General features: G+C 56.4%; 1 protein-coding gene across 26 annotated transcripts in view; it reads left to right on the top strand.

Moving 5' to 3' along the window:
* Positions 1-18142, top strand: part of MACF1 (microtubule actin crosslinking factor 1) — a 189311-nt gene that overhangs the window by 88036 nt on the left and 83133 nt on the right. For 21 of the 26 annotated variants that reach the window (XM_064172710.1, XM_064172704.1, XM_064172706.1 and 18 more), the window contains 12 exons: positions 703-6471; positions 7018-7167; positions 8078-8293; positions 8406-8555; positions 9509-9742; positions 12340-12489; positions 12572-12805; positions 13674-13889; positions 14696-15217; positions 16058-16234; positions 16694-16817; positions 17554-17762. In XM_064172710.1, coding sequence (XP_064028780.1) covers positions 703-6471; positions 7018-7167; positions 8078-8293; positions 8406-8555; positions 9509-9742; positions 12340-12489; positions 12572-12805; positions 13674-13889; positions 14696-15217; positions 16058-16234; positions 16694-16817; positions 17554-17762 — 8151 coding nt within the window. The remainder of the gene's footprint in view (positions 1-702; positions 6472-7017; positions 7168-8077; positions 8294-8405; positions 8556-9508; positions 9743-12339; positions 12490-12571; positions 12806-13673; positions 13890-14695; positions 15218-16057; positions 16235-16693; positions 16818-17553; positions 17763-18142) is intronic. The other 5 variants (XM_064172703.1, XM_064172708.1, XM_064172707.1 and 2 more) reach the window with 2 other exon arrangements.

The following is an 18142-nucleotide window of genomic DNA, read 5'->3' as shown; positions in this document are numbered from 1 at the left end:
CACTGCATCCATGCTGGGACCTCCAACTTCTTGCATTTCTCCCTTTGCCCTGCCTGAAGAGCATGAGCTGGAGCCAGGCAGGGCAGGCAGTTGTGCCCAGGGAGCTGCCCTGCATGCAGAGCTCCTGCTCTAATGCATGGCCAGGCTGTGTGGCTGAGGAGCTGCTCCATGGCACTGGGCTGGGGTTGCTGTGGTGTTCCCACCACTTGAGAGCTGCTTGGGAGATGCAGGAGTTTTAAAGCATGGCAGGAATCAGCACAGGAAGGTTCTTGGACAGGCTGAAGTGGACATCTGTGGGGGGATTTTTTCCTCCCTGGTGGGATTGGGTTTGTCTTTGCTCTTTGGGAGTGGAGTCATTGGATGGCTTTTGGTGTGCTTGGTGGTCTGCTCCTCTCTGTTTGTCCCTGGAGCATCAGGAGCACTTCTGGGTTTTGCTGCTTGCTGCTTTGCTGCGTTCCTCTTGGTGGATGTTGGAAGCATCTCGGTGCTGCCCTGGGTGCTGGACTTAGAGGAGCGTTGGAACTGGCTGGCAGATGCACCATTTGCGTGCTGTGGTGCCTCTGGGGTTGCATTTCAAACACTTTGGGACCCTTTTCTAGCCTGTTTAGGGTTTTAAAACTTGGGGGAGGTGGAACTCGTGCAGTTTGAGGGCTGAGGAAGCTCTCTTTTGACTGAGTCCTTCTCCTTCTCTCTCTGTTCTAGGGCAGCGAAGCAGTGGCAGGAGTGATCGATCTTGGCACACTAGAAATATTGCCAGTCTTTGGGGCCATGCAGAGAGGCCTTGTAGATCAGGAGACTGGCCTCATCCTCCTGGAGGCCCAGGTTAGCACATCTGACTTAGTCATTCCAGAGACCAGTGAGAAAGTCTCCTTGGAGAAAGGTCTGGAGAGAAACATCATCGACCTCTGGACCTTCCAGGCGCTGCAGGAACTGAAGGATGCTCTCCAGCAGGTGGAAGAAGTCAGACGTGAAGGGAGGCAGCTGCTGCCTGTCGTTGCTGCCATGGAGGAGGGGAGGATCAGTGAGAAGGTTGGGCTAAAGATTCTTGGAGCCGAGCTCGTCACAGGGGGTTTTAGAGTCCCTCAGGGCAGAATCAGCATGGAGGCAGCAGTGCAAGAAAGGCTTCTCCCCGCCCAGCTCTGTGCCAGGCTCCTGTCTCACCTGGAGGATGCCAAGGATGTGATTGACCCCAACACTGCTGAGAAGCTGAGTCTGCCTGAGCTCATGCACCGCTGCATCCTCCACCAAGAGACTGGCCTGAGGCTGCTCCCAGTGCAGCGGCAGGCAGGGGGGGTGGTGAGCTCCAGGTCGGGCAGGAGGGTCACTGTGTTCCACGCAGTCCAGGAGGGGCTGATAGACAGGGAGGTCACGGTCAGGCTGCTGGAAGCTCAGCTCTTTGCTGGTGGCATCGTTGAGCCCAGGACAGGGCAGAGGCTGACTGTGGATGAAGCCATGAGGCAGAATCTGCTGGAGCAGGACCTGGCTCTGGCGCTCCTTGCGCGGCAGCTGCAGACTGGAGGCATCATCGACCCCAGCACGGGGCAGAGGCTGCCGATTGAGGAGGCTGTAAGGAAGGAGCTGCTAGCACCAGGGATGGCCTTGGTGGTCCTGCAATCCTTGCAGTCCTTTGTGGGGCTTCTGCGGCCAGAGACAGGGGAGGTTGTGGCAGCTGCAGTTGCTCTGGAGCAAGGAGCCCTCTCTGCAGCGCTGGCTGAGAGCTTTCTCAGCAAGAGGCAACTCCTTCAGGCTGTCTTCATCCCCGAGACCACCGAGGTGCTGTCCTGGAAGAAAGCTGTGGACCATGGCATCCTGGAGAGGGGGGTGGCAAAGAAGCTGAAGTCCATGCGCATGCCTGATGCCATGCAGCTCGCTGGCACTCTGAGCAGAAGCAGGCATGGCCCAGGCCCCCCAGGTCCCCAGCAGCAAGGCCACGAGAGGCTGCTCTGCCACTTGATGACTCACAGCTACATCAACATCCATGATGGCCAGAAGCTGCTGTTAGTGGATGGAGAGCTGAACAGTCTCACCAAAGCCCTCATGCAGAGCCAGGACAGTGAATCCCATGCACACGTGCTGGAAGAGAGAGGAGGCTTGGAGAAGACCAAGGCAGGTGCAGCTCTTGAAGCTGAGCCTTGCAATGGTTTGGCTGTAGAGCAGCTTGAGGTTCAGTTTGCTCCTCCAAAAGAACTAAGCAAAAAGGTCCTACCACCTAGAGCTGCCTTGGAGAATGGGGAGGTGGTGGTGGCACCTGAAAGCCTCTCCTTGGAGGAGGCAGAAGGTTCCTTGCTGGTGGAGGAGGCAGAGCAGATCTACAGCAAACTGAGTGAAACTGATGCTGGGCTTGGAAGAGAGCAAGTGGCTGCCACAAGCCAGGACAAGCATCAGGTGCAGCTGTCAATGCCAGCACATCCTGGTGACCTTAGCAGTGGGTTCAGAGAAGCAGAAGAGATGATGACTGAGGCAAAAGAGTCATCCAAGCCTACTGCAGTAGATGGAGAGGATCAGAAGAAAGCATCAGAGAGTGGGAGCGTTGTGAAAAGTGAGCTCTGCATAGCAGTGAGCGCTGCAGAGTGGGGGCAGAGACTGGAAATCCTGGCAGAGAGGTCTCAGGGCGTGGAGGAACCTGAACTAGAGGCAGAAAAGGTTAGAGAGATTTGTTTGCTTAACAAGGAAACAGTTGAGAATGGCATGGTGGGAGGAGAGGAGCTTGGGCTGCCTGAAACTGGAGAGGCCAAGCGAGCAGAGCAGCAGAGAGAGGACATTGAAAGTGTCCTTGAAGTGCAAGAAGGAGAGGGGGAAGCAATATTAGATGCTGAGAGTGTTGATGGAACATTCCCGCCAGCCCCTGGTGTCCTGGAAGTGCAAGAAGGAGAAAGGGAAGCAATATCAGATGCTGAGAGTGTTGATGGAACATTTCTGCCAGCTCCTGGTGTCCTGGAAGTGCAAGAAGGAGAAAGGGAAGCAGTGCTGGATGCTGAGAGTGTTGATGGAGCATTCCTGCCAGCCCCTGGTGCCCTGGAAGTGCCAGAGGGAGAAGAGGAAGCAGCATTGGATGCTGAGAGTGTTGATGGGAGCTCCCTGCCAGCCCCTGGTGTCCTGGAAGTGCCAGAGGGAGAAGAGGAAGCAGCATTGGATGCTGAGAGTGTTGATGGGAGCTTCCTGCCAGCCCCTGGTGCCCTGGAAGTGCCAGAGGGAGAAGAGGAAGCAGCATTGGATGCTGAGAGTTTTGATGGGAGCTCTCTGCCAGCCCCTGGTGCCCTGGAAGTGCCAGAGGGAGAAGAGGAAGCAGCATTGGATGCTGAGAGTTTTGATGGGAGCTCTCTGCCAGCTCCTGGTGTCCTGGAAGTGCAAGAGGGAGAAGAGGAAGCAGCATTGGATGCTGAGAGTGTTGATGGGAGCTTCCTGCCAGCCCCTGCAGAGCAGGAAGAGGAGGACACTTTGGAAATGCTGCTGGTACAACTCCAGAGTGGAGGCATAATCCACGAGCAGACAGGCAAAACTCTCCTTCTGGATGAAGCTGTAGCCCATGGGCTGGTGCCCAGCCACACAGCTGTGAAGCTGATGGAGAAGATGAAGATGTTCAGTGGCTTCTTCGACTCTCACACCTCTGAGTCACTGACCACTGAGGACGTCATTGAAGAAGGTCTGATGGATGAGAAGCTCCTCCAGAAGGTCCTGACATCTGACAAAGCCATCAGTGGCGTTCTGGACCCAGGCAATAACTTTGTCTACTCTGTCAAGGATGCTGCTGCTGTTGGCCTCCTGGACAAGGAGACAGCCATGAGGATCCTGGAAGGGCAGGTGGTCACCGGGGGGATCGTCGACCTGAAGCGTGGCAAGAGGATATCAGCCACTCTGGCTTCCAAACTGGGCCTCATAGAGCCAGCGAGTCAGAGGGAGCTGCTCAAGCTGGAGAAGGCTTCCAAAGGGAAAGATACTGATGAGGTGACCAAGCAGAAGCTCCTTAGCTTACAGGCTGAGACCAGTGGAGTTGTGGATCCCAGAACCAAGCAGGCTCTGACTGTGGCTCAGTCTGTGGAGAAAGGGCTCCTGGGAAAGGAAGAAGCCTTTCAGCTCTTGGCCAAGCAGATTGCTGCTGGAGGAATCATCCATCACGGGTCTGGAGTGAGGTTTTCAGTGGGTGATGCAGTGAGACATGGTTTGATTGACCAAGAACTATGTGGTGAGCTCAGGAAAGCTGAAAGTGTTTGTCTGCAGGACTATGTTGACCCAGAGACGCAGCAGAAGCTGCCCTCATCCCAGGCAGTGTCATCAGGGCTGGTCAGTGCTGACTTCCAAAGGGAGGTGCAACAAATCCAGGCTGAGAGTGGAAGTGTTTTTGACCCTGCTTCTGGCCAGAGGCTGTCTCTGTCCCAGGCAGTACAAGAGGGTTTGCTGCCCAAGCAGGTTGTGGAGGAGGTGCTGTCATCTCCAGCACTGAGAGAAGGAATGGTAGATCCTGAGACCTGCCTGATCCTGCCCTACTCAGAGTTCCTCAAGAAGTGTAAAATTGACATCGAGTCTGGCCAGAGGTACCTGGAGGTCCATCCCTTCAGAGCCATCAAGGATGAGGTGACAGGGAAGAAGCTGCCATGTGCTGAGGCTGTGAGGCTGGGCAAGGTCGACCTCCTGCCCACCCTGCGCCTGCTGCAGGCTCAGGCGGACAGCGGTGGGGTCGTGGAGGGCACTGTCAGCAAGAGGCTCTCCCTGAAGGCTGCTGTGGAGAGAGGGCTGCTGGATGAGGAGATGGCCAGACTCATTGCCTCCAACCAGATGAGGGCTGGGGGAATTGTTGATCCTAGCAGTGGGCAGAGACTGACTTTAAAGGAAGCTGTTGAAAAAGAACTGATCAGCCCAAACTTAGCTGCTGCTCTGCAGGAGGCACAGATCTCCCAAGCCAAATATGGGCCTGAGGTCTGCCAAGGAGATAAACTCCACCTTTTCCAGGAAAAAAGGGGAAAAGTGTCCCCCAAAGAGGAGGAGGAGGTCATCAGTCCTGCCAGGGCTGCCAAGAGCTCTGCTAGTGCTGAGCACAAAGCTGCATCTGAGGCTGTGAGCTATGACCCAGCTGGAGCTGCTGCTGCTGAGAGCTCCCCAGTGCTGCCAGCAGAAGGGAAATCAAAACCTCAAGAGACCTCAGAGGTTGGGACCAGGCATCAGCCCCCTAGAAAGGTGGAAGTGACTGCAGAGTGCCCCTCGGTGTTGGGTACATCTCTGCCTGAAGAGATGGTGGAGGTGAGGGCTGTGAGAAAAGAAACTGCAAAGAGCAGGTCCCATGTGGGAGCAGCTGAGGGGAAGGAATCAAGGAGAGAAGGAGGAGATAGAGGGACAGAGAAAGTAGGGGGATTGGACATGGAGAAAGAGCAGTTCTTGGATGTGGAGAGTGGTGAGGAGAGGAGTAGTGGGAGAGGCTTTGTAAGTGCTAAAGATGGTGAGGAGAGGAGAAGGAGGAGGAAAGGCTTTGTGAGTGCAGAGGGAGTTGTGGCAGGTGAAGAAGGTGCAGTGGTGGCATCTGAGCAAGGAGAGCAAGCAGGCAGGAGGGAGCAGGTAACACTACCAGCCCCAAGGCAATCTGCTGCTGTGGGTCAAGAGAAGGCTCCCACAAAGCCTGGAGAACCCCTCAAGGTTGGCAGCCCTCTGAAGCCCACAGGAGATGAGCTCGCAGGTGAAGGAACTGTCAAGCACACTGAAGCAGAAAGCCCCAGGCTGGGTGGAGAAGGTCCAGCAGCTCAGGAGAAGCCAAGTGGAGCTGAGCTAAAATCTAGCCAGAAACAGAAAGGCAAGAAGAAGAGAGCAAAGCAGGTCAGTGTGGCAGGAGACAGCACTCAGCCAGAGAAACCTCCTGTGGAAAAGGAGTCCCTTCCTAGCCTGGTTCCCAAAGAAACCCCAGGGCAAGAGAAGGAGGAGGAGAACTTCGTCTTGAGCACCCCAGAAGCAAAACATGAAAGCAGCACCAAAATTACTGCTGGGGTGGCCCAAGGCTCAACCCAGGTCAAAGGGAGCAGCAGGGCTGAAAAAGCAAAGAGAAGAACTGAGAACCTGGCTGGGGGTCAGCTTGTCCCAGGAGAAGGAGAAGCTCAAGAAGTGCTGAAAGGTGAGGTCAGAAATGGTCCTGATTCCTTGGTGGCATTGAGCCTGGAGGAGAGGAGGACCCAGGAAGACACCAAAGTGGAAGCCAGCAGAGATGTGTCCACCTCAGCCCCCGCGGCAGGCAAGCTGCCTGATGAATTAATCATCAGAGAGGAACCCAACGAAGGTCAGGAAAGCTCTGCAGTCCTCCAGCTTGGAGAAGAGACACAGCAAGAGACCAGCACAGCACAAGGGGATGCCCCTACTGCTCCAAAACCCCAAGCAGAAACAGCCCAGGAGAGGAGCAGGCAGCCAGCACCTGGCGATCGAGGCTTGCTCCTGCCTGCGATAGTGGAGGGAGAGCTGCTGGAGACCTCCAGGGAATCCACCAGACCAGCCCAGGTGAGCTGCTGCTTTTTGCTTGCTCAGCATTTTGGTTTTGATGAGCTCTTTATGTCTGGTTGATGTTCAACCTGTCCAAGGCCCTGACCACAGAGGACAAGCAGAAGATTGAGGGGGGGGGTCTTTTGAGCTTGGTTTTGCAGGATCAGCTGGAAAGGATTTGGCAGAGGGACCCCAGGGGGTGTTTGGCTGCAAACACTCTCAGGGCTTAGCTGTGGCTTCTTTTTTTGCTGTTGCATTGTTTCTCTGTGACTCACAGGCAGGGCTCTGGGGAGTTTTTTGGCACCTTTCTTGTAAGCCCAGGGATCTGCTGCCATTTCTGAGCTGATGCTGAGGTCGGGGTTTGGAGGGGAGGGAGGGAAAGAAGAGCTGAGTGTTGGCTTATTTTTCCTGTAGTAAATCTTGGAGATAAGGCTGGTGAGTGGAGTGTGCCTGAAATGGAATGTTAGGAGCAGAGTTCTCCTTGGAAACAAAAGCCAGGACCGTGTGGATTCCTTTTGTTTCCTGCCTCAGGCTGAGGTTTGGGCTTGCTCTTTGGCTCTGCAGATTGTGTTCAGCAAGAAGATGTGCCTGGAGCACGATGAGAAGCTTATCTCCTACCTCTCCATGCTGCGAGACATCGAGATGAGGATCAAACGGGTGCAGGCTGTGGAGCAGGACTCGGCAGCTCTGCAGGACCTGCTGCGCCAGGCAGAGGTGAGCCAGGCTGGGCCAGGCTGGTGTTGGGCAGCCCAGAGCTTGTCCCTCCTCTCCCCACTGCAGCCAGCAGGTCAAGGGAGGATCTTCTGCCCTGCTACTATGTCCTGGTGAGGCCACACCTGGAGTATTGTGTCCGGTTCAGGAGACAGGGAACTGCTTTGGAAGGAGCCCAGCAGAGGCTCTAAAGATGCTGAGGGGCCTGGAGCATCTCTGTGAGGAGAAAGGGCTGAGAGCCTGGAGAAGAGCAGCCCCAGAGGAAATCTGATCAGTACTGCTCTGAGATGATGAGGATGGGGCTGGGCTCTTCTCAGTGGTCTCCAGAACAAAGGCAGTGGACACAGGCTGGAACCCAGGAAGGTCAACTTAAACCTAAGGAGCTGTGAGGGTGCTGGAGGCCTGGAGCAGGCTGCCCAGGGAGGTTGTGAAGCCTCCATCTGCAGAGAGATTCCAAACCCACCTGGACAGCACAAGCTGCTGTGGGTGCCACTGCTTGGGTGATCTCCAGAGGTCCCTTCTGACCCCTACCACTCATGATTCTATGATTCATCTACAGCCCCTGGACCTCCTCCCTCCTCCTGGGAGCCATCTAGGGGGGATCAGTCTCAGGTTTAAGAGGCACTGCTCTGCAAGCCTCATCCCTCCTGCTCTGACACTGCTCTGACACTGCCTCTGGCTCACCTTCTCCTCCCTGTTTAGACGATGACCCTCAGCTTGGCTGAAATGAATTTTACAGCCTGGAGACAGGCAGGGGAGGGCTGGCAGCTGAGCAGGGCTGGAGGATGGTGCTGAATTGTTGCAGCAGATAGACACAGCGTTGGGAGCTGGGGCTCCAAGAGCTTTCCTCAGCTTTGGCAGGGGGAAGATGAAGTCACCCTGTCTGAGACATAACCAGGCTGTCTTGCCTCAGGCCCTGGGAGCCGAGCTGCAGGAGCTGAGCTTCCCAGTGAATCAAGAGTTGGATGCTGTGAAGTGGATTGTGGCCAACCCCCCCGAAGAGGTCCCTGAGCAATTACTGAAGGCTTTGGAGAAGGATGCCAAGAACCTTCAGAAGTCTCTGAGCTCTGCAAGTGATATCCTGGAATCCAGGCTGCAAAACCTTCGTGGGGCAGCAGAAACTGAAAAGGTAGAGCTGGGAACCGTCCCCACTGCCCCTACTGCTCCCTCCCCCAGCATCCCCTGTGTGCTCCTCGGAGTTCTCTGCTCCTTTTAATGCTGCCTTTCTGGGCTTTTTTAAGGCTAAAGTCTTGGCACAGCACGGAGCCCTCCAGGGTAAGCTGCAGGAGCTGCTGAGCTGGGTCTCTGGCACTGCCGAGTCGCTGGATGCTGCCGATCGCCACCCCGCGCCCGACGCCAGCGCCCTGAGCCTCTGCCTGCAACGCTACAAGGTAACCATGGCAATGCCCCCAATCCTCCTGGCTGCTGGAGCTGCTGTTCTCCACGTGGAGGAGAAGCTTTTAATCCTGCTTCTCTCCTGGAGCATGCCAAGGGTTTGCCTTTATCCTTCCTTGCAACAGGAGCAACGATCTTGTACTTGCTCTAAAGCCCTTTGTTGGCACAATACACAAACCATCTGCTCTGGCTGCTTGAGGACCATGCTCAGAGGCAGGTGTGGTGTGGAGAGGGCTGAGCAGCTGGGAAGGATCCCCAGCAGGCTCTGAGGTGTTGAAGGGAGAGCTGCTTCCTCCATCACATCTGTTTTCACAGAATCACACAGTGATCACAGAACCCCAGAAATGTGCAGGCTGGCAAAGCCCCTCAGGGTCACCAAATCCAGCCTAGGACTCTGCTCTACGAGAGTCACCTTGAACCAGAGCCCCAAGCACCACAGCCAAACCACCCTGAAACACACCCAGGGTGGGTGACTCCAACACCTCCCTGGGCAGCCTGGGCCAGGCCTTGACAACCCTTCTAAGGAAGAAATTGTTCCTCATGTGCAACCTAAACCTGTCCTGGGGCAGCTTGAGGCTTTTTCCTCTTGTCCTGTTGCTTGCTGCCATGATCAGGTTGATTGGATAGGGCTGGGTGCTAGGTTGGAATGGATGAGCTTGGAGGTCTCTTCCAACCTGCCTGATTCTGTGATTCTTCCTTGGGAGAAGAGCCCAAGCCCCACCTGGCTCCAACCTCCTCTCAGGCGGTTGTGAAGAGCAATAACAGAACACCAAAGCCACAGCTCCAATGCTCTTTTTATCAGGGAATGCTTTGCTCAGGACCCCCAGGCTCAGCTTCTGCTGCTGCTGAGCTGTGGTTCTGTAAAACCACATCCAGAGCTGGCACTATCTCAGCCTCACACCGACTGCAGAGTCACTGTGCCTGACAGTTCTTCTCCTCTCCTCCTCAGGAGCTGAAAGAGCCTTTGGCCCACACCAAGTCTCAGCTCGACGCCGCTGCCTTCGACATCCAATTCCTCATCTCGGAGCATGCCCAGGACTTAACCCCTCAGCAGAGCAGGCAGCTGCTGAGGTTGCTCAATGAGCTGCAGAAGGCTTTCAGGGACCTGTCAGAGCGAGTGACAGCTCGGGTGGAGGTCCTGCAGGTCTGTCTCCAGCAAGTGGAGCAGACAGATCAGGTGAAGGTTGTGAGACAGCTGCTGCTGGCTGCAGTTCTGCTCGCTGAAGCTCTTCCTGGCCACCAGGCACCTCCCAGCTGGGGTTTCAAGTGCATGCCACTCACAGATGTTCTCCTTGCACATCATGAGAGCTTCCTCTGCATCAGAGAATGGTTTAGGTTGGAAGGGACCTCCAAAGATCATCCAATTCTGACTACTCCCCTCCTCCCCCGCCATAGGCAGGGACATCTCCCACTAGAACAGGTTGCTCAAGGCCTCATCCAATCTGGCTTTGAACACCTCCAGGGAGGTTGTGGAGCACAGAAGCACAGAATGTGATCTTTGATGTGCTCCACAACCTCCCTGGGCAACCTGTGCCAGTGTCTCACCACCCTCAACCTGTGCCAGGGTCTCACCAGCCTCACTGCAAAGAAATTCCTAACATTTAGTCCAAATCTACCACTTCAAACCCGTTCCTCCTCATCCTCTCATTCCCAGACCTTGTCAGTAGTCCCTGCCCAGCCCTCCTGCAGCCCCCTTCAGATACTCTAAGGCCACTCCAAAGTCTCCTCCAAGCCTTCTCTTCTCCAGGCTGCAGAGCCTTAACTGTCTCAGCCTGAATTCATAGCAGAGCTGCTGCAGCCCTCTGAGCATCTTGGTGTCCTCCTCTGGACTGGCTTAAACAGTTCCATGTCCTGCTTGTGTTGGGGGCTCCAGAATTGCACACAGGACTCCAGGTGGGGTCTGAGAAGAGCAGAGTGAAGGGCAGGAGAGCAGAGCCAAGGAGCAGAATCCCCTTCCTTGCCCTGTGCCCACACTGCTCTTACTGCAGCCCAGCACAGGGTTGCTGTCTGGGCTGCACTCACACTGCAGGCTCATGCTGAGCTTTTCATTGACCAAGACTCCCAGGTCCTTTTATTCTTCCTACCATCTAAACTTCCCAAGTGGAAGGCTCCTCAGCCCTTCTGAGCTCTGGGCAGTACTGCTGGGCAGTCTCCTGGCTGACATTGAGTCACTTTGGGCTGCTGGCTGGAATAAAAGTTGATCTCTGTAAGCCCAGCAGCAAATCCCAGTGAAGAGAGAGACCACCACAGGCTGCTGCAGTTTTAATCACTCACAGAATTGTTTTGGCTGGAAAAGGTCTCTAAGATCATCCAGGCCAACCATCAGCCCAACACCACCATGGCCATTAAACCATGTCCCTAAGTGCCATTTCTTGAACCTCTCCAGGGATGGGGACTCCACCACCTCCCTGGGCAGCCTGTGCCACTGCCTGACCACTCTTGCAGCAAAGAAACTGTTCCTAATCTCCACTGAATTTATTTGGTAGACTCACAGACTGTTAGAGCTTGGAAGGGACCTCCAAAGATCACCAAGCCAAACCCCCACCTCCTGCCAAAGCAGGACCCCTTAGAGCAGGTCACACAGGAGCACATCCAGGCAGGTTTCAAAGACCTCCAGAGAAGGAGCTTCCACAGCCTCTCTGGGCAGCCTGCTCCAGTGCTCTTTCCTCCTCACAGCAATGTAGTTTTCCCTCGTGCTGAGGTGGAATTTCCCCTGCACAGCTCAGGTTGTGCTGCCCCAGAGAAGCAGCTGATGGTGCAGCTGCAGAAAGCAAGTCCTCTGGTCGCAGCGGTGCTGCAGCAGCCCTCACTGCATGGAGCCTCTTAGGCAGGCGAGGATTAGTGCGGGTTTGATTAACAGTTGCTGTCTGTTAACTCTTGCCTGCCCTCTCTGGAGTGTGTGTGTGTGGTTATTAACCAGTTTGCTTTGCCTTTTCAGATTGAGTGTGCGCCCATCCTAACCCAGGAGGACCTGGCTTTGCAGCTGAAGAGCTCTTAGGAAGGCTCTTGCAATGTTGCTTCTGTTGTTTTGTCTTATGGCTGGGAGAAACCAGCAGAGTTGTTTCAACATCACCTTGCTGAAATGCCCATTGAAACTCAACCCAAACCAAAAACCCACCCCCCCAAAAATAACCCCCCCAAGCCCTTTTGTCTCTGCTGGGAAAGGGGACCAGGAACCTTGCAGGGACTCTCAGGTCACATCATGCTCAATTGCTCAAACTGACGCTTCTGTGTTGTGCTCTGGCAGCAAAAGGGAGGAGTTGGATCAGCTACAGAAATGTTTTCTCTCTCCTGGGTTCCCTCTCCAACACCAGGCTCAAAGAACAACCTCTTTAGGTTGTTTGGGGGCTCCAGGGTGGTGCTGCCTGACTTCGAGCTGTTGTCACCTCTCCTTAGATGAGTTTCTGTCGCTGGTTTGATCTTTGCAAGGCGCAGAAACTTCTGGCTGAGGTCTCCTGCTAGAGGAGTGCAGGACCTGGAGTGGAGCTCCACGTTGGAGCTCAGCAGGTTTCTCAAAGAGAAAGCTGCTGGGATGGTGGCAAACGTGCAGGGAGCAGCTCCTGCTGGGCCAGGGCTCAGCACCTCAGCCCCGTCCCTGCAGCCACTGAGCCTGGGAGGGAGAAGGGAGCCCCAGGAGAGCTGCCAAAGCTTTCTGTGCTGCATCCTCCTCTTCAAGGAGATGCTCCAGCTGTAACTCTCACCTTGCCTTTCAGCCACGAGTGTGCCTGGAGGTGCAGCACTGGTTCTAACTGTCCCCTTTCCCCTTCCCTCTGCCCGCAGACGCTGCAGGAGCAGCAGGCAGCCCGGGCACAGAGCCTGGCCGAGCTGAGCCGCTGGCTCTGCCAGGCAGAGGACATGTTGGCAGAGCAGCAGAGAGCAGCCAGCCAAGGGGATCTGTCCACTCTGCAGCAGAGGCAAAGTGATGTTAAGGTCAGTGCCTTAAAACCAGGGGCTGGGCTGGGAGGTGGAGAGGCTTGGGAGGATGCAGAGCCTTAAGGCATCCTCTGCCCAGGAGCTGCAGAGGAACATGCACGCCCGAGCCGCCTCCTTCGCCAGCCTCCTCAAGAGCACAGAGGAGTTTTTGGAGGAGAACAAGGCAAAGATGGAGCCTGGCGAGCTGGCAGCACTGCAGGAGAAGCTTCAGCGTGCCAAGGAGCAGTACCAGTCCTTGCAGGAGAGGACAGAGGTGGCCCAGAAGGAGCTGGAGAATGCTGTGAGTGCTGCAGTGCAGCAGGAGACCGAAAAGGTAACACCTGAAGAGCTGCAGCCCCAGGGTGCTGCTTGGGGTGGACACTGAGGGTCCAGGCAGTGCAGGTTCACTTGAGGTCAGAGAATCACAGGATCAAGCAGGTTGGAAGAGACCTCCAAGCTCATCCAGTCCAACCTAGCAGCCAGCCCTAACCAGTCAACCAGACCATGGCACTAAGTGCCCCAGCCAGGCTTTGCTTCAACACCTCCAGGCACAGCCACTCCACCACCTCCCTGGGCAGCCCATTCCAATGCCAATCACTCTCTCTGCCAGGAACTTCCTCCTAACATCCAGCCTAGACCTCCTCTGTTACTCATCTGAGTGATGTGGTGTAAAGAGATTTGCTGTTCCTCTCTGTGCCCTGGCTGAGGTGGGGCACTGATGCTAAGTCCCCTCCTGAGAGCTGCAGCCACTCTTGAGCTGCTTGTGGAGGAATCCCATAACCTCAGCATGGTTGGGGTTGGAAGTGACCTCTGGAGAGCATCTGGTCCAAGCCCTCTGCTAAAGACCTGGCTCTGCCTCTGGGCTGCCCTTCAGTGGCAGTGTGAGTGCTGAGCACCTCCATGTGCTACTGGTGAGAGCCTGTGTGGAGTCCTTCGAGGTGCAGACCCAAAGTTGTGTCAGGGTGAGGGATGCAGCACAGCAGAAGCTGAGTTTTTATTCCCAGCTGCTTTGCACCTTTACCCTTCTCAGAGAGCCACAAATTGGTCTGGAGGTCTGTGAGTGTCTCAGGTGTTTGCTGGGGCTGGAAAACTGTTTGGGGTTGGTTGTTTCTGTTGGGTTTTTTTGTCTCCCTCCCCTGTGCAGCCTTTTGCAGGACATGCATAGAATGGCTGGTTCTGATCTGGAGCCTTTCTGCTTTCAGGTGAGAGCTGCCAAGGAGCTGGAGGAGAACAGCAACAAAATTGATTCCCTTTTGAGCTGGGTGGCATCACTGGAGCAGAAGGGAGAGCTCCCAGAGTACAGACCACATCCCATCGAGCGAGCCCCGGGGACAGGCACTCAGGATGTCCCTGACAGCCACACTGTGGGAGCAGACAGCGCTGCAGAGAGCCTGGATGAGGAGTATGAGAGGCTGAAGGTCAGGAGCAGCATCTTGTCCTCAAATCTTTCTGCCTTATGCACTGCCCTTGACTGCTGGATAGGTCAGCATCCCATCATGGCGGGGTTGGAAGGGACTGCTGGAGATCATACACTCCAACCCCCCTGCTCAAACAGGGCACCCACAGCAGCTTGCCCAGCAGCACAATGCCCAGGTGGGGTTGGAAGCTCTGCAGAGGAGGCTCCACAATCTCCCTGGGCAGCCTGCTCCAGGCCTCCAGCATCCTCACACCAAAGTTTTTCCTCCTGGGTTCCACTTTGTGCCCATTGCCCCTTGTCCTACCTATCCCTGGGCACCACTGAAGAGAATCTGACCCCAAACTCTCTCCCCTCACCCTTTACTATTTGGATCTGGCCTCTGAAACGTGTCCAGGATGAGTTTCCTTGTGGGAGACTGAAGAAGTCCCTGCCTGACTTCCTGCAGGACATGTCCTCTGGGGTGGGAGGGTGGGTAGGTGGGTGCCAGGGCATGGTGCAGCCAGAGCAAAGAGAGAAGCTTCCCATGGCGGTCAGAGGAGGGGAGGAGGAGAGGAGTGGAATAGGGAAGAAAGGGAGGAGCAGAGGAGGGGAATGGGGGAGAAGGGGAGGAGGAGAGGAGTGGAATAGGGGAGGAGGAGGGGAGAAGGGCAAGAGGGGAGGAAGGGTTACGCTCCTGCCTGTCCCAGCCTCGGGGTGTTCCCCTCCTTGCTAGTGCTGCAGGAAGGGTGCAGAAGCTCATCCACACAGCTGCTGCTGGGCATCTCTGCCACGGGCACATCATCCCCTTTACTCTCCATCCTCTTTCAGGTCCAGCACCAGGAGCTGCTGTCGCAGCAGCAGGACATCATCCTGGCCACGCAGTCAGCACAGGCTTTGCTGGACAAGCAGGGCCAGAGCCTGGCCGGGGAGCAGCGGCAGCGGCTGCAGGGCAGCCTGGCAGAGCTGAAGGAGCAGTACGGAGCTGCCCTGCGGCGCTCGGAAGCGAGGCTGAAGCAGGTGCAGCTCCTGCGGGACGAGCTGCACAAGTTCCTGCAGGACCATGGCGAGTTCCAGGCCTGGCTGGAGCAAGCGGAGCAGGAGCTGGAGGGGATGCAGCAGGGGGACAGCGACCCCGCGGCGCTCCGGCAGCTGCTGCTGCGGCAGGGCAGCTTCTCCGAGGATGTCATCTCCCACAAGGGAGACCTGCGCTTCGTCACCATGTCGGGGCAGAAGGTGCTGGACGTGGAGGGGGCTGCAGGGGAGGCAGGATCCCAGCCCCTGGCATCTGGGAGCGTGGTCAGGAGCAAGCTGGAGGATGCCACGCAGAGATACACCAAGCTGCACTCCAAGGTATGGGCAGGGCCCTGCAAGGCTGGGAGGGGAGCCCTGGCTGCTGTTTGTTTGCCTCCTGTGCGTCTAGAACATCTCAGGTGCCCACCTGTGGAGATGGCAGGGTGTGGGCAGCAGGGCAAGGCAGGGTCTCCTCCTGCTCTGCTCTGCCCTGCCCCAGTGAGGCCACATCTGGAGGACTGTGTCCAGTTCTGGGCTCTCCAGTTGAAGAGGGGCAGGGAGCTACTGGGGGAAGGCCAACAGAGCCTAGGAGGATGAGGAAGGGACTGGAACATCTGTGTGATGAGGAGAGGCTGAGGGCCCTGGGGCTGCTGCACCTGCAGAAGAGCAGCCTGAGAGGGGCTCTGATTAGTGTTTACAAATCTCCAAAGGTTGGGTGTCAGGAAGGGGCCAGGCTCTTGTCAGTGGTGCCCTCTGGTAGGATGAGAGGCAGTGGGCACAAACTGCACCCCAGCAAATTCCACCTCAACATGAAGAGGAACTTCTTTGGTGTGAGGCTGCTGGAGGCCTGGAACAGGCTGCCCAGAGAGGTTGTGGAGTGTCCTTGCCTGGAGACTTTCAAACCCCATCTGGATGTCTTCCTGGGTGACTGCTCTGGCAGAGACCTTATGACCTCCAGAGGTCCTTTCCAACCCCTACCATTCTGTGATTCTATGGAGGATAAGGATTTTCTTCTTCAGGGTAGGAGTCAGATCCCTCAGGCATGCTGCCTCCTGTGCTCCCTTTAAGACACCTGCCAAGCTTGTGGGGTTGATTCAGTTCCTGTGTGTTCTCCACCAGTGCCAGGCTGCTCTGTGCCTTGTCTGCATCCTCCCCTTACGTCTCCTTGCTCCTTTGCAGTGCACCAAGCTTGGCTCCCACCTGAACACCCTGCTGGATCACTACCAGCAGTTCCAGGAGGTGGCAGAGTCTCTCAGGACCTGGCTGCAGGGAAGCGAAGCTGCCGTTGGGAAGCTGCTCTCCGAGGCAGTGTCTTCAGATCCAGCTGTTCTGCAGCAGCAGCTGGCCAGTGCTAAGGTACAGGCTCCCTGGCAGCTTCTGTGGGAGTGTGGCTGCTGCTCTGAGCTCAGCAGCAGGAAGGAGGCTTGATCTGCTCAGGGTTTTGGCTGGTTGAGTGCAAAGATGGAGCTCAGCAGGTCCCAGCGTTGCAGGTCAGGTGGAGCCAAATGCTCCTGAGAGATGCTCAGGGTGAGGAGCAGGGGCTGTGGCCGTGGACTGCCAGGCCCTCCTGGCATCTGGCAGGTGGGACATGGAGCCACTCCTCCTCTGTGGGGGTGGCTGGACACTGGGACAGCCCAGGCCCTCTGCCCCAGCTCTGCCTGCAGCACAGGGTTGGACCTTCCATCCCATGTTATTTTTATCACTGATTTGGGGATCAATGAACAGAATCCCTCAGCAGGGTTGAGGTGGAGCCCTGAGCACCCTGTGGGTGCAGGGAACCCACCCCAGGTTCTGCTTGGTCTTGCATCAAAGCAGCAGCTGCATGGAGACCTGGCGGAGCATCAGGTGCCAGTGGAGAAGCTCCAGAAGGCAGCTCGGGCCCTGCTGGAGATCCAGGGGGAGCCAGCTCCAGACCGTGGGCACATCCAGGAGACAACAGGTACAGGGCAAAGCAGTAGCAAGGCACCTGGGGATGTGGTTTGGTGGCCATGGTGGTGTGGGGTTGATGGTTGGATTCAGTGATCTTGGAGGTCTCTTCTGACCTTAATGATTCTATGGCTTAGGGCTTGTGTTTGCCTGTGGGGAGGGCTCTGGTCCAGCTTGGCCATTTGTGTGTCCTCTGCCTGGCTGCTGAGTTTGGGGACAGGGATTTGTCATCAGTGGGAGTTTGGCAGGAGCCAAAGGTAATTAGGGGAGTGGAGCAGTGCCTGAGGAGGAGAGGCTGAGGGCCCTGGGGCTGCTGAGTCTGGAGGGGAGAAGACTGAGAGGGGATTGAATCAATGTTGATAACTATCTGGGGGCTGGGGGTCAGGAGGTGGGGACAGGCTCTGCTCACTGCTCCCTGGGACAGGACAAGCAGCAATGGATGGAAGCTGCAGCACAGGAGGTTCCAGCTCAGGACAAGGGAGAACTTCTTGCCTGGAAGGGTCCCAGAGCCCTGGCACAGGCTGCCCAGAGAGGCTGTGGAGTCTCCTTCTGTGGAGCCTTTGCAGGCCTGTGTGGATGTGTTCCTGTGTGCTCTGAGCTGGATTGAGTGGTGCTGCTCTGGCAGGGGGTTGGACTGGATGAGCTCTTTGGGTCCCTTCCAACCCCTGGCACTGGTGATGCTGTGATGCTCTCTGAGCAGCAGGTGAGAAGCTCTTTGCCGCTGACTCTCCGTTGTGTGGACTCTGCAGATGCCATCGTGAGTCGCTTCCAGAGCCTCTCCCAGCGGATGGCTGAACACTCAGACCTGCTGCAGAAATCCATTGCCCAGTCCCAGAGTGTCCAGGAGAGCCTGGAGAGCCTCCTCCAGTCAGTGGCTGAGATTGAGAAGAGCCTGCAGCAAGAGCAGCCAGCAGTGCTCTCCTCCAGCTCCATCCAGGACTCCCTTGCCACCAGTGCGGTAAGGCTGCTCCCAGGGCTCCTCACCTCGGGCAGGTCTGCCTGCAGGACCTGAGCCATGCAGGCAGCTGCTGAGGCTTTGCTGCAAAGCTTCTGAGAGCACCAGAGAATCCTTAAACGAGAAAGATGAGAACCTCCACTTAGTTACCTGTTGGAAGTGTCCTCTCTTTGGGTGTTGGCCAGCAGGTCAATGCAGCTTCTGCTGCTTCCTCTGCTCTGCCCTGGTCAGGCCACACCTAGAGTATTGTGTCCAGTTCTGGGCTCCCCAGTTCAAGAGGGGCAGGGAACTGCTGGGAAGAGGCCAGCAAATGCTCCAAAGGTGCTGAGGGGCCTGGAGCATCTCTGTGAGGAGCAAAGGCTGAGAGCCTTGGGAGCGTTGAG

Source organism: Pogoniulus pusillus, chromosome 37, assembly GCF_015220805.1.
Source record: "Pogoniulus pusillus isolate bPogPus1 chromosome 37, bPogPus1.pri, whole genome shotgun sequence".
NCBI classification, from domain to species: Eukaryota; Metazoa; Chordata; class Aves; order Piciformes; family Lybiidae; genus Pogoniulus; species Pogoniulus pusillus.
Note: the sequence above shows the minus strand (reverse complement) of the source record. Positions and strands in the feature narration are given on the sequence as shown.